This window comes from Nanorana parkeri, unplaced genomic scaffold (assembly GCF_000935625.1).
Source record: "Nanorana parkeri isolate BGI_ZX_2015 unplaced genomic scaffold, ASM93562v1 scaffold576, whole genome shotgun sequence".
Lineage (NCBI taxonomy): Eukaryota > Metazoa > Chordata > Amphibia > Anura > Dicroglossidae > Nanorana > Nanorana parkeri.
In genome coordinates, this window is record NW_017306844.1 from 798,263 (window position 1) to 812,339 (window position 14,077).

Here is a 14,077-nt window from a genome sequence, read left to right on the forward strand (position 1 = left end):
TGATGTGAAAGGGGGGCTCTGATGTGAAAGAGGGCATGTGATGTGAAAGGGGGGCTCTGATGTGAAAGGGGGGCTCATGATGTAAAAGAGGGAATCTGATGTGAAAGGGGGTCTCTAATGTGAAAGGGGGGCTCCTGATGTAAAAGAGGGAATCTGATGTGAAAGGGGGAATCTGATGTGAAAGGGGGAATCTGATGTGAAAGGGGGGCTCTGATGTGAAAGGGGGGCTCCTGATATAAAAGAGGGAATCTGATGTAAAAGGGGGACTCTGATGTAAAATGGGGGCTCCTGATGCAAAGGGTGACTTGAATGTAAAAAGGGGATCTTGATTTGAAGGGGGCACTTCGAGGTGAAGGGGGCAACACACTTTTTGTGTGTTTTGCATGGGGTCTCCCTCAAAAAATCTGTGACATTTTAGACCGGCGTGTCTCAAGATTTTTCGTACTTTTAAAGGGTGCCGTAACTAAAAAACAAAGAGGGTTGAGAAACATTGGTTTTGGTGTTTGATATAACACCTTTGAACTTTATGGTATTTGAGAACCTGGGGGTTTGGATAGCTTGAGGTCTCGATCACACCTAGGCGTATTGCATATGCGCGTCTGTCGCGCGTTGTTTTACCGCGATTCGCGGTTAAAAAGTCGCACGACCGTCGCGCATTTCCGAAGGCTACTTGGCTGTATCCCAATGGAAACAAAACGGCCCAAAGTAGTACCTGGACCTTTTCAGGCGTGGGCCGTTTTGTAGCGCGTTAGGGACGGGCGGAAATATGCCAAGGTGGGAACGAGACCATTGAATACAATGGGATTTATATTTTTGAGCGTTTTGTAGAGCGTTCGTCGAGCGTAGAACGCGCTACAAAATGTTCAGGTGTGAACGAGGGCTCAGATATTATAGGTGTGTTATGTTTTTTCCAGTTTTACACTAATATGAAATAAAAAGTCAGAAAACATTTAATGAGGCAGCTGGTGGGATGTTTGGAGCCTCTTGTGTTTATTCCCACAGAATAGTTCCATTGGATTGTGCTACAGTTCTAAAAAAACAGAGAGGGGAATTTCTCAAAACTGGAGCAGAAAAAAATCTGGATCAGTTGCCCAGGGCGACCAATCAGCTTCTCTCTTCAGTTTGTTCAGTTAAGATTTGAAAATTAAAGAGAGAAGCTGATTGGTTGCCATGCTCAGCTGCTCCAGATTTTGTCTGCTCTAGTTTTGAGAAATTCTCCTCAGAGAGTCAGAGTTTCCTTGAAAAAGCTGGCAGCATAAACAACAGGATGATGTGGAGTTGTCTAGTAAGGATGATGTGGAGTTGTCCCCCCGCTCCCAGCGAGTCATTACACGCTGCCCGGCCAATCAGGAAGCCAAGGGGCGGCTAATGACATGCCCCTCAGCTTCCTGATTGGCCGGGAAGTTGACTCCATGCTACATAGTTGATCAGGTTGAAAAGAGACACAAGTCTAGCGAGTTCAACCTATAAAGTTGACCTTGTCACTTGGTAAGGAGGAAGCATGGAGCCAGCCAATCAGGAAGCCGGGGGGTGTGCAACGACTTGTCACCCAGCTTCATGATTGGTCAGGAAGCCCGTCAATTGGGAAGCCGGTCGGCGAGTAATTTCCGCCCACCGGCTTCCTGATTGGCCAGAAAGTCAGCTCCATGCTTCCTCGTCACCTGGTGACAAGGGAGCATGGAGACGGCTTCCCGGCTAATCAGCTTCCTTAATGGGACTTCCGGTATCGGCGAGTAACGGAAAAGAGATATCAGTACTGTTGGAATGTACAACATTTTCATGTACGAAAACTGCCGAACAGCTATCTTCAAATCTTGACTCTGAGATTGGGGTCATCAAAGAAACCAACTGTGTGTTATTCATGCCTGCAGGAGGCATGGCAAGGGAGATGATAAAGGTGACATTCCTTCATCTGGACAGGACTGTGACGGACTGAACCGTCACTGGGGCTGTTGGAGGAGCCTGGGGGCTAGCCTCCTTCCAACTGACTATGGACCCAGAACTATGGAGACCCCCCCTAGGACCTCTTGGGGTTACAATTAACCATTGTACCAGGTTTATGTGTGGGGGGATGTACTGTACATTTTCCATGCCATTACATTTGGATGACCCTGTGTGTATTATAGGTACAGGCTGTGACTCCAGGAGCACTGAAGGGGGATAATTCTGGACATGAAACTGTTACAGTTTATTGGTCCCTTTGTTGTATTGTGTTGATGATGGGATTAGGATAGCTGATTCTAGGAGTAGCTGACTCCGGGTGTAGATGAGTAGATCACCCTATGATACACTCAGGAGATAATCCCATCACATGTGTCTCCTCCCTCCCTATTCATTCATTAAGGCATCGGGGAGGGGATGTCTGTTTGCATGCTTTTCATGTTTGATTGCGTTATGTGTTTAGACCCCCAGAGCTGTATATATACTGAACTGGTCTTCAATAAAGCAGATCTTGGTTTCCACCTCAACATTGGTGTTGTCTAATGATTGAGTGGTTAAGCGTTCTGTCCTAATATATTGGTTCTGTCCAATAATTAGGCAGGTTTGGGCTGAGGACACTGGGATTCGGGTTCCAGCGGAGAGGAAGCTGTTTTCTGACGGAGGTACCCAGTCGGGGTACCAGGCGGTCCGTCACAAGGACATCAAGCGTTGCACACTGTGGTGTTGATAGGGGTGTATGCGCATTGGGAAGACACCCTCAAGATACCCGGCTTTGCATATGAAGGTGACTGGCCATTGTCTAAAGATCAAAGGACAAGGTGTTGACCTAGGCCAAGGAATGATCTGCAGTACGAGGGTGCCCCCTGCTGGAGGACTACAGTGCATGTGTACAATTATAAAGGACGATGCCGATTGGCCGAAAGACCTATAAGGCACATGCGGAATTCTGGGTAAAGGGGTGTCGATGTATGTGTATGAATGGGTCCGTTTTACTATAAAAGTCCGTGCGCAGCAATATGGCTCTCTTTTTTTGAGCCCAGCCCAGCTATAGGAACCAGAGGACGAACTTGCTGTGTAAAGTATTCCCTTGATTGTCTTATTGTACTTTTGTATCTGTTTGTATCTTTTATTATGTTTAGTTAGACTTGTGTATAAATAAATAAGACCATATCTTCTTTTAACCATTGTATCGTTATCATCATTGGAAGCAGAGAATAGCAAGTTACTGTATTTTTCGCTCCATAAGAGGGGGGAATATGCCTGCGTCTTATGGAGCGAATCCCGACGCCCGAGACATGCAGTTTCGGGCGCCGGGCGAGTAGTTACCATAGGAGCCACTGCTCGTTTAATATGAGTGATCTAATGAGATCACTCATATTAAAACCGAGCAGAGGCGGCGGCGATCGAGATCATTAGTAGGAGCCACTGCTCGTTTAATACGAGTGATCTAATGAGATCACTCGTATTAAAACTGAGCAGCGGCAACAATTGAGATCACCATAGAGCAGATGAAGAACGGACTTTCTTCGTCTGCTCTGTGTGATCACTGAGACCGTGGCGCTGTAATCACAGCGCCACCTGTCTCAGCGGTCACTAACTGCAGCTTTTGTCACAGCTTCTGTCATAGAAGCTGCGACAGAAGCTACGGTCTGTCGAGTGCTCCATAAGGTGCACCGGACCTCCCTGCGTCCTATGGTCCGGTGCGTCTTATGGAACGCAAAATACGGTAGCTTATTTCAGGATGCCAAGGCAATTTAGATATTACAGTACTAATACTCACCCCCCTCTTCCCTCATTGTTTTCAGGGCTGTGCTTGTCCTGGATCCATCCTTCATGTTTGGTAGACCTGTCCCAAAGTGCAGGAACTTTGTCTTTGTGGACACAACCTCCTTAGAACTCTTCTGCACTGTGCTCTCCCACGCAGCCCAAGAACAAGAAGCCGCAGATACACATCAAAGCTGAAGCTACATTTTCCAGCTCCATATTTTTCACTGCACGCCAGACCTTGGAAACAACGCACCTTTAATGTTTACCAAGTCAAAGACTTACAGGCTTGGTAACGAAAAACTCTCTGAAATTCTAAATCATTCCTAGGAGAACTTTCTTCAGGTTCGGTCACCATGGATAGACTACCTACGCTGTTCAGGCCCAAATCAGAATATTGTGAGCATCTAAAGCCCGTGACACGCTGCACGCAAAGCCTTGCAGAGCGAAGCTAAGCTGTCAGGCACGGAGCTTTGGGTGCAGCGTGTGAGCGGAGTGCAGGCAGATGAATGACTGCGCCTTCAGTCAGTCGGCTCGCGTGTAACAACCGGCTGAACTTCGCACCCTGACCCGCTGGTTTATATACACGTGCCGATTGGCTGAAGATGACATTTTTCATATTGGCAAGCTCTCGCAAGCTGACTTGCCGGAGAGAAAATCACATGACACACTGCTCGCGAAGGCAGCTCGCCACCGCTCCACGTGTAGTGTGTCACAGCCTCAACTCTACATCCCCTGAGTAGACCACACATCTTCTCCCCTTTTCTAATTTCTTTGACTCTCCCCTCTCTTTCTCCTGCCTCTTATTCTTTCTTTCCCTGTGGACATTGCAATTTTCTTTTGTTCCACAAATTCTCCATTTTGGGCCGTTTTGTTGTGTCGTGCCTCAATTTGTACAATCTTCACTATGAAAGCAAGTGCTGTTGTTCCATGGAACTCTTTTTGTAAAAGAAAAAGCCATCAGCAAAACAAGAGGACGGTCTTGCTAGGTATATCAAGCCGCCGGACACATGGCGGTCCATTTTGAGTGCCTGCATATCCATAGTTCAGCTTATAGAAACACACATATTAATGCTAATAGAGTTGCGCACGGCCATGCATCTTTGGACGGGCGCATGGTGCGGGTTGCAGCGTGTGCACTCCCCTTGTGAATAGTGGTAACAAACATGGTATTTAAGGCTAAGACCTGCAGGCCCCCAGAGCTGGAGATCTTCAGCTATACCCAGCTGACCCTCTGTTACTGACCAAGCTCGTCCCTGGACTCTTCTATAGTTCTCCTCAGTTTGCTGTCCTGCCTCTGTGATGACTTTGGCTCGTGTGGTGACTACAATTACTGCCTGCCACTTGGTAAGTTACTGACCCCCGACTCGGTCTCTGCCAGGCATACTGGTACCATCTTGCCCAACAGCTGCTGGCCCTGGCTTGTTCTAGGACACTTCTCACTGGTGACCTGCATCTTCTGTCACCTCCAGTCATGCGACAACTGCGGTTAGAGGTTCCAGTAACACCAGTAGCATCATCCCCACCAGCACTCATGTCACTCCTTGTCCCTGCACTCTCTGTTCTACAACCCAGGGGTGCTTGGACTGGAGCCGGGGATGCCCACTTAAAGTCATACTGTCGTATACCTTGATGGGAGCCGCCTTCGTCCTCTCAAGGCTCCATATCGAGGAATATGACAGTATGACTAATTGGGCCTCCCCTGAGATCTGGTTACACCCTCTCTATCTTTGAAAACCTTTTTTTCATCTTCATTGTGGTGATCCTGAGGACTTTATATATTGCTAGATAATGCTTCTAAATACAAGCGAGAACCCGTGTCTTTGTAACTAAAAATCTGCCCATAAATTTCCATTACCGACCCCTCCTTTTTAGAAACATAAGTTACCCAGCTGTCATGATTACTTCAGTCTTTAATACTTTTTGTATCAAACCCTGAAAAGAATGATGATCCAGAGTTCAGACTTCACTGATTGACAACCATGAAGACAGCCAGAAAAGATATGTTATCGGTTTTCACAAAGCCCACAACACATGGCTAAGACAAATATAATTTATTTATTCCTATGTAAGCTTTATAGATTTTAAAACACATTTTCCTCACATTTAGCAGATGTATTTAACCCTTTTGGCGTCAGCTGCCATGTCTTAAAAGGGCCACTAATCGTAAAACAAAAAAGGTAACGTCAGAATAAAAAGAAAATCCTACAGAAGGCCTCCCGGATTCGGCTTCATTCACACTTGCATTTGTGTCCTCTATATGCAGAGGAAAATCCGTCAGGCTATATGCTGTGTTGCCTTCTCCTCAGCTCACTGGTGACCCATGCCTCCTAACGTTCCTCCATTCCAGTGCTGCCATCCCTATCAGTCTCTTCACCGTTTAATACTTTGAAGAGTGTCAGGCATTTACATCCCCCCGCAGCACACTGTTGCTCTGTCCTGCAGTGATCAGAGGAAGGAATCACAATACACGGCCGGGGAACACAGTCATCTAATACTCATGAAGTATCGCATGCTGAAGACAATGATGAAGGCTGCAGCACTGGAATAAAAATAAGGTACGATACATGGTCTGTGAAAGAAGTGAGTATAAGATCTCCTCCACTCCAGGGCACCTTCTGTGAGGCTGGGTTCACACCTAGGCGTATCGAATATGCGTGTTTGTCACGCGTTTCGTGTCACGCCATTCGCGGTAAAAAAAACGCTCGACAAACGCGCATTTCCGAGGGCTTCTTGGCTGTATCCCAATGGAAACGCGCGACAAAAACACCCCAAAGAAGCTCCTGTACTTCTTTGGGCGTAGGACGTTTTGTAGCGCGTTCAGACGGCCTGTAATACGCCCAGGTGTGAACCATACCCATAGGAAATAATGGGATTTCGGTGTTTGAGCGTTTTGCAGAGCGTAGGAACGCGCTACAAAACGCCCAGGTGTGAACCGGGCCTTAGTATTTCTTCTACTCAGACACAGTCCCTTTCATTATGTAAATATGCCATAGCCACAGCTATACAGAGACGGAGGAGTCAATCCACCACAACACAGGCAAAACAAACACATGGCATGAGTGCGGTGCAGGGGAAAAAAATACAGCAGGCCTATTTTTTTTTTTTTGGTTCATGGAGACGTTTTAGGGGGCCATATAACACATGTGCCAATGCACGCACAATCATAAACGAGCCCTTAAAGTGTAGCAAGTTGATGTTAGACTGAAGAGCAGCAGCTTCCGCAAACATTTTCAATGCATCTCACAAACTTTAAGAAGCTTTCATTAATGGGAGTGCTGGCTGTAGCTTAAAGGAAACCTGCACCGAGAGAAATACAGAGGCTGACATTCTTCTGAAGATCCTTAAGCTGGCCATACACCTATACATGTTCTGCAGATGTTCTATGGTCAGATGGAAAAAGTGCAACAGATTTCTCCATCTACGCTAAACTGTGTGCATGGAGGAATCTCCCGCTGGGCCAAGCTTCAGGATCTTCCTAGTCGGCCTCGCTAGCTGCCAATGCCGGCATCCAATCACATTGTTCAGGTGTTTTGAGATCCAGTGGGGCCGACTAGCAAGATACTGAAGCTTAGCCCAGTGGGAGATTCCTCCATCCATACAGTGTAGCGTAGATGGAGGAATCTGTCCATAGAAAATCTGCAGACAATCTATATGTGTATGGTAGGGTTGCCACCAGTCCAGGATTCACCCGGACAGTTCGGGTTTTGAATGCTGTGTTCGGGTTTCATGGCAGCAGTGTCAGGCAGACAGGGGCAACCAGAATTAGGATAGGGGCTACTGGCCCCCCACTGAAAATAGTCTCAACTGTGATATTTACATATGAATGGGAGGGGCTATTTACATATAAATAAACCGCAACTCATTCTCCCAAAAAAATGTCCGCGCATCGCTAGAGTGTGTTCGGGTTTCGCTTGAAGAAAAGGTGGCAACACTAGTGTATGGCCAGCTTAACTCCCGGGCTGTCCCTGGCTTCACTTCATTCAAACACACTAAAATAAGAATCAGAAACTAAAAATCAGAAAAGTCATCAGCCAGGACATTAGTATTTGCAGAATGGGAGATCTCCGGTGACGGCCTCCATACTTCTCTATCAAGCAGTGCCATGACATCAGCCCTTGTCCTGCTCTCTGTTATAATAATCTCCTGCAATCATATATGTGAATGTCATTAAACAGTTCATGACATTTGTAGCCCTTTAAAAAGATCTGTCTTTTCAGAGCCTCCAAATTCCGGAGGTTCTACATTAAAAACAGCCACGGCCAGACCTCCATCGACGCCAGTCAATAAACGGTGATTATAGAGAACAGTACACAAAAGGACAGACCCCAAAAACACAAAACTTACACACTTGTAGGAAGAACACAGACACTACAACACGGAGGCCACAATATTATTTGCCCTCAAGACCCAAAAAGCATTATTGAAGAAACAAAAATGGACAAAGTTGCAACTTTCAGAAGTAAGATTTGTTAGTTTCTATGGGATTGAATAGAAGAATCAGGACAGTGCTTGTCTACAAAACATGATACAGTCCGTGTACCCATCGCACTCAAAAGGGTGGAAGGTGGGTGCAACAGGCGTCAGCGGGTGGCTTCCGACAAAATATCAGTAAAGGACGGACACCGGCACTCCAAAACAAGTTCAGTACGTGTTTATTAACGTAATAGTTGCAAGTAGAAGACTCTAAACAACGTATCGGGGTCTCACAGGATCCCCTTCATCAAGCAAACAAGTGGTTTGTCTGATGAAGGGGATCCTGTGAGACCCCCGAGACGTTGTTTAGAGTCTTCTACTTGCAACTAGTACGTTAATAAACACGTACTGAACTTGCTTCGGAGTGCCGGTGTCCATCCTTTACTGTCTACAAAACATGTCACATGGGGAAGTACTTTGAACATTATGGTAAAGGGACTCTATAATCATTATTATAAACCTGCTTTTTTTGTAGTATAAAAGGTAACAGAGTAAAAAAAACACACGGGGTTGTAATTATAAACCGTTCATAGAGCTATTCTATTAGCGTATTTCTTTTCAGGTTGAATGTAATATCAGGAAAATGCCACATTATTTATCATTACCGGTATTTATATAGTGCTGACAATTTACACAGCGCTTCACATAGTACACATTCACATCAGTCCCTGACTTCGAGGAGCTTACAATCTAAGGTCCCTATCTCACATACGAGGGCCAATTTAGACAAGAGCCAATTAACCTTCCAGCATGTCTTTGCAGTGTGGGAGGAAACGGGAGTACCCGGAGGGAACCCACACAAGCACAGGGAGAACATGCAAATTCCTTGCAGATAATGACCCGGCCAGGATTCAAACCAAGGACCTGAAGCGCTAACCACTACGCCACTGTGCTGCCCCATCATTATGGCCACTAGATGGATCTAAAGAGCATAGGAAATAATAATTTACCTGATAATAACATTCGTCTCCATGCACACAGAACAAATGTACATGTAATTTTGCAGGGCGAATGCCTCTGCGAAATGTTTAGAAATACACCCCGTGGTGTGATGCCAGATCTTAAGATCCATGTGATCAACTCAAGCACATTTGCTTTTGCTACAGGCCAAACAAACTTAAAACAATAGAACTTAAAATAGTTACTGCGCGAGTTCATGTAAAATGCTTCTTAGGTCAAATGTCTTCCCCTGTAAATATAACTGCCTAATGCTACTTGGAAAATGTAAATTAATCTATTCTTACTCTATTTATGTGTTGAAAGGTGGGCAGAGCTGTGATATGAATACTTTAGGTGATGGAAGATTGCATTCCAAAAATTAGAGGAGGAAGAAGTACAAAAAACACACACACATATATATATATATATATATACACATATCTATCTATCTGAGCACAAAGAAGGAAAACCGTGAACATGGACACCACAATCCGCATATCTCCAAAAACGTTAACTTAATTGCAACTTTATTAACCAATACATATACATCCACACACACCCCATTAGGCCTTGTTCACATGGGTGGCCGACGCATGATAATGGGGGTCAACTGCCTGTTTTGTTTTTTTACCTTCCCCGACTGCCCACCTAAAACCTAATGTAGTGGCTGCTCATTCCTGTACACACGCAGCAGCAAATTTGAAAAGCATGTCCTTTTTGGCAGGCGCTGCCCCTTGCTAAATGTGACTTTTGCAATCAATGGGAGAGCATCAACTATATAAGAAACAAAATCCTAATTGGGATTGAAACGAAATCCCACCTCATTCTAGAGTCAGCAGTATCGCCTGCTAAACACCAGGCGGCCTCTGATCTACCATTGTCAGAGAAGTGATCCCCCACAATCGCTTTTCAGAGGGGCGGTGGAATCTGCCGCCTGTATGAACAATGCCATACTAACTGCCGGGCTTGAGTGGGTGAAGGGAGGTTTCTTTTAAGCTTGGGTCAGTTGTCAGTGTTCTAGGGGTAGGTGAGGATGTACATGTTTTGGTAATGCAATTTGCAAATTATTGTAATAAAGTTTATTTTATTGGAGATATGTGGACTGTGTTGTCCCAATAGTCTTACTGTACCCCGCCTTCTGCCCATGGCGCCGAGGTGAGGGCGACGTTACGTTCCTTCCAGGGAGAACCTGGAGAATGCAGAGCAGCCCATATATCCCTAAGGTCTTGTTCACACCAAATGCAGAGCAGATCTGCATGAGTTTCTGCACACGCAGTGCAGTGGGTTGTGCCGCGTTTTTGATGCGTTACGGGCCGTTTTTGGTAAAAAAAAACCAAAAAATTTAAATGGGCTTTCAGTGCGTTCCAGAGCATTTGCATACATCTTTGATGCGTTTCATGCATTCCAGAACAGGTAAAATAGGGCCTGCTGCAATTTTTCTTACCTACTCTGGACCTGAATGCTGCGATGTGAACTGGAGCTAAAAATACCATTGAAATACATTGGACGCAGTTTTGCTCCGGTCTGCACCTGCTCCGCGCTTGGTGGGAACAAGGCCTAAAAGACACATTACACTGGACCGGGGCGTCCTCTCCCAAGATTTGGAATACTCATCATTCCCCAGGAAGCTTGTCGGAAGGGTAGTGACACCCCACCCTGCAATGTGGAAGACTGGAAGAAGGAATAGAAGTATATAATCTAACGTTTTCTTTCTTTTTCTTTCCAGTTACATTTTTCACGTACTATTGGGCAGTGATGTATTCAGGGGGAACGGACCTGGACCTAAGAAGCAGACATCGAATTTCAGAGCAACGTTCACTTTAAAATGTAGTCATTGCAATACCAGTACAATCAGTGTGTGGTCTGCTAATGCGTTCCACAACACACAGAGGAACTCACACCAGAACTTTCCTATGTTTTATATCATTTCTTAGCATTCAGGTTCCTGTTAAATGTTCTGTTTAAACTCTTTCTTATGACAAAATGTATGTGACGAAAATTACAGGGAGCTCATAGACAGAGGGTGTGCTGGAACCAAAGAACCCTTGTCCTGCATTTTTATAGACTTCCCCAAAAGATTATTCAGATGAGACTACTGGCCCAGGGATTTAACAAGAGTGACAGCCGGTCATAAAAGATAATTGGCGAAAATCCGCATCCCCAAGTCATTTTATATGGAAAAAAATATTCATATTGGATTAGGTAGTAAGAGCATTTAGAGAAGAAGTCCGGGCAGAATTTGTCTTAAAGGAGAACTATGGGGTTAGGGCTTTTCCCCATAGTTCTCCTTTAACCCTTGCCCCCGGGTGATCCTAGGAGCCGGCTTGCTGTTAGACTGCTCCCTGGAGCTTCTCTCCCCCTCCCCGCTCACATTCTATAGATGCAAGGATGCTGAGGAACATTCCAATTCTGCAGAATAGGAGGAGAGAGGTTTCAGTGACCAGAGAAGCAGGCTCAGCAGTTCGGATGAGCACCTAGACAAAAACAAACATTTAACCCTTGCAGTGCAGAGGTAGCCCCACTGCAAGGGTTAAGAAAAATGATGTCTGCAGTTCTTCAATTTCCTTTTTTCATCCAATTGTGTCCCCTTATAAAAGGAAATTGAGGTTGCACTCCATGGACATGACCTGCAGAGGGCAGTAGTCATCTACAGTCTGAGGGACATAAGAGACGAGGACGGACACCGGCTTCTGTACAATGACATGACAGACATAAAAGGAATCATTTCAACACAGCACAGGAAATGCAACTTCATGCGGAACATCAGATAAAATTGCATCACTGAAAAGGGTTATGAAGTGTTTCAGTCAAAAAGGTCAGCAGTAGAGATAAAATATTTATAAAAGTACTTTCCTGAACAATGCCGTCATAACATTATTGTCATTATTTATCACAAATAGATCGTTTTAGTTTAGGTAGAAATGATATTTGATGTTAACAGCTCTTCCCGTGCTTCCTGAAGGCGATTCTTCATTGTATCAGTTTGTACGGAGCTGGTAGTCTGCGGGGAGAATGAAATCATATTAAATATAAATCACGCGTTATCAACATTCACCGCTCCCGAACTCAACTGTCTGGTTATTCAGAGTGAATATGGAAACATTCACAATGGTGCTCAAACCTTTTACTTCCAAAATACTACAGTGACATATCAGGGTCCAAGCCACAGACAGAAAATATGATCACCGTTCACCTATCACTCCTCCTAATATTAAATATTAAAGCCGAACTCTGGGCAACTCAAACCTTAAAGTGACCTTAAAGTCTAGATGGGAGCCACAGGTGCTGCATACAGTCGCCCATAGAAATCAATAGCTGTAGGTATACATCAGTACTGATGTACGTCCATATGCATGTGCTTACGTAGGTACCAGTGTATACCCGTGTACAGCTGCATACAGCCATAGATTTTAATGGGGGTTGTATGCAGCACCTGTGTCTCCCGGGAAGGGGATTACACTTGGATTTTACATTGTGCAGCCCCAGGCACCTTTATAGTGAAAAGGGTACACCAGGGGGGTCCTAGGGCTAATGCCAATTATACACTTGGGTATAATCCCAACTTTAACCTCATCTCATCAGATGCTTCTTCACAGTGCAGTCCATCCCGGTTGCATAAAACCCCCACACCACTGCCTCCCTGCTATGTGCCTCTAAACCTCTCATTCAAATGAGAACAAATAAACCGTCATTCAAATGCCATTTAACTTTTGGGCCTAGCATCACTCAGCCCTTTCTGGCCAGCCAGACCATCAGGTACAGCAAATCATGCTCGCGGTGGAATGAGTGGGCATGACAGCAGGATGTAGTTCTACTCCATGCACCGAGTAATACCCACAATAAAGGTGATTGGTGCCACCACTACATTTCCAGCCCCTACTACCAAGGAAGGTGCAATGCCTTTTCGGGGCACAAATTCCCTCAGCAGTGGTGCAAATCTAATGCCTCCCAAAGGCTGATTCTGATGGAAGAAGGAGAAATGTCAGTGGTGTGTCCGTCCCAAGATATCAAGCCAAGTATTTAAACCCTGCCGCTGGCAAGAGCCAGCCCTTTAAGTAGGCTGTGACACAGGAGGCCAGTAGGAGGGGCACCAGTTAGTTCGATCAATGTGATTGGCTCCACACTGATGATGTAACCGGGAGACTGTCCTACCATCTAGGGGCGTTACCTAGGGTTGTCTGCAAGCAAATTCAGCCCGCCTAGGAACGCCCAATTCTCCAGACTGACACCCATCCATCAAGGTATTTTGATATTTGCATAACTCCTCCCAAGAGCCAGCCCACTGTTTGCATCGGGGTTCTTAAAGTGAACTTTTACATTGCAGTATTGAATTTGTAAAAAATAAAAAAATTAACATTCCCATAACCATTAATAAATCAGGAAAACAGACTCATTAAGAAAGCTGTTTCTTCGTTTTTTTAATACATTTATCTTTAAAATATGACGCTGCAATGCCGGGGGCGGCCATGTTTGCTGTGGGGAAAGCCACTTTCTTTTTTTTCTTGAATGAGATCTCATTTCAATGACAAAGCAATCCCAAAATGCATTGCGTTGGCAAACTGAACTACTTTGCACCTGGAAAGCAGGAAGTGAATGCTCTGCAAGTATTTCAATATAACAGCATTTTACAGCCGTGTTATTATTAATCATCATAGATAGAGGAAGGCGTTGGTGGGATTTGAGTGTAAAGGTCCAATCAAGAGGAGTACTTAGGTAGGGTGCTGTGATCCTTACAGAAAGCTATGCACAGAACCCAGCCGGCCCCTCTCACCAGCCATGATCTGCCTGCACTGCATACAGAAGCACAAAGACCCAGTGATGACGTCACTAGCTCAAATTTAGGGTATGTAATGAAAACGTAAAGGTTTTATGAAAAAATGTAATTAGCATGTTTATGAGGGGGGGGGGGGGGGGGGGAAAACACCCCCCCCCTGCTTTTTTTTCAGGTGAAATCAGG

The 14,077-nt window shown here is 45.2% G+C and overlaps 1 protein-coding gene across 2 annotated transcripts in view; it reads right to left on the bottom strand.

Moving 5' to 3' along the window:
* Window positions 1–11,910: 11,910 nt before the first annotated feature.
* Window positions 11,911–14,077, bottom strand: part of AP1M2 (adaptor related protein complex 1 mu 2 subunit) — a 22,642-nt gene continuing 20,475 nt past the window's right edge. For both annotated transcript variants that reach the window (XM_018562391.1, XM_018562392.1), the window contains exon 12: window positions 11,911–12,121. In XM_018562391.1, the coding sequence (XP_018417893.1) occupies window positions 12,099–12,121 (23 nt within the window). In that variant the 3' untranslated portion in view covers window positions 11,911–12,098. The remainder of the gene's footprint in view (window positions 12,122–14,077) is intronic.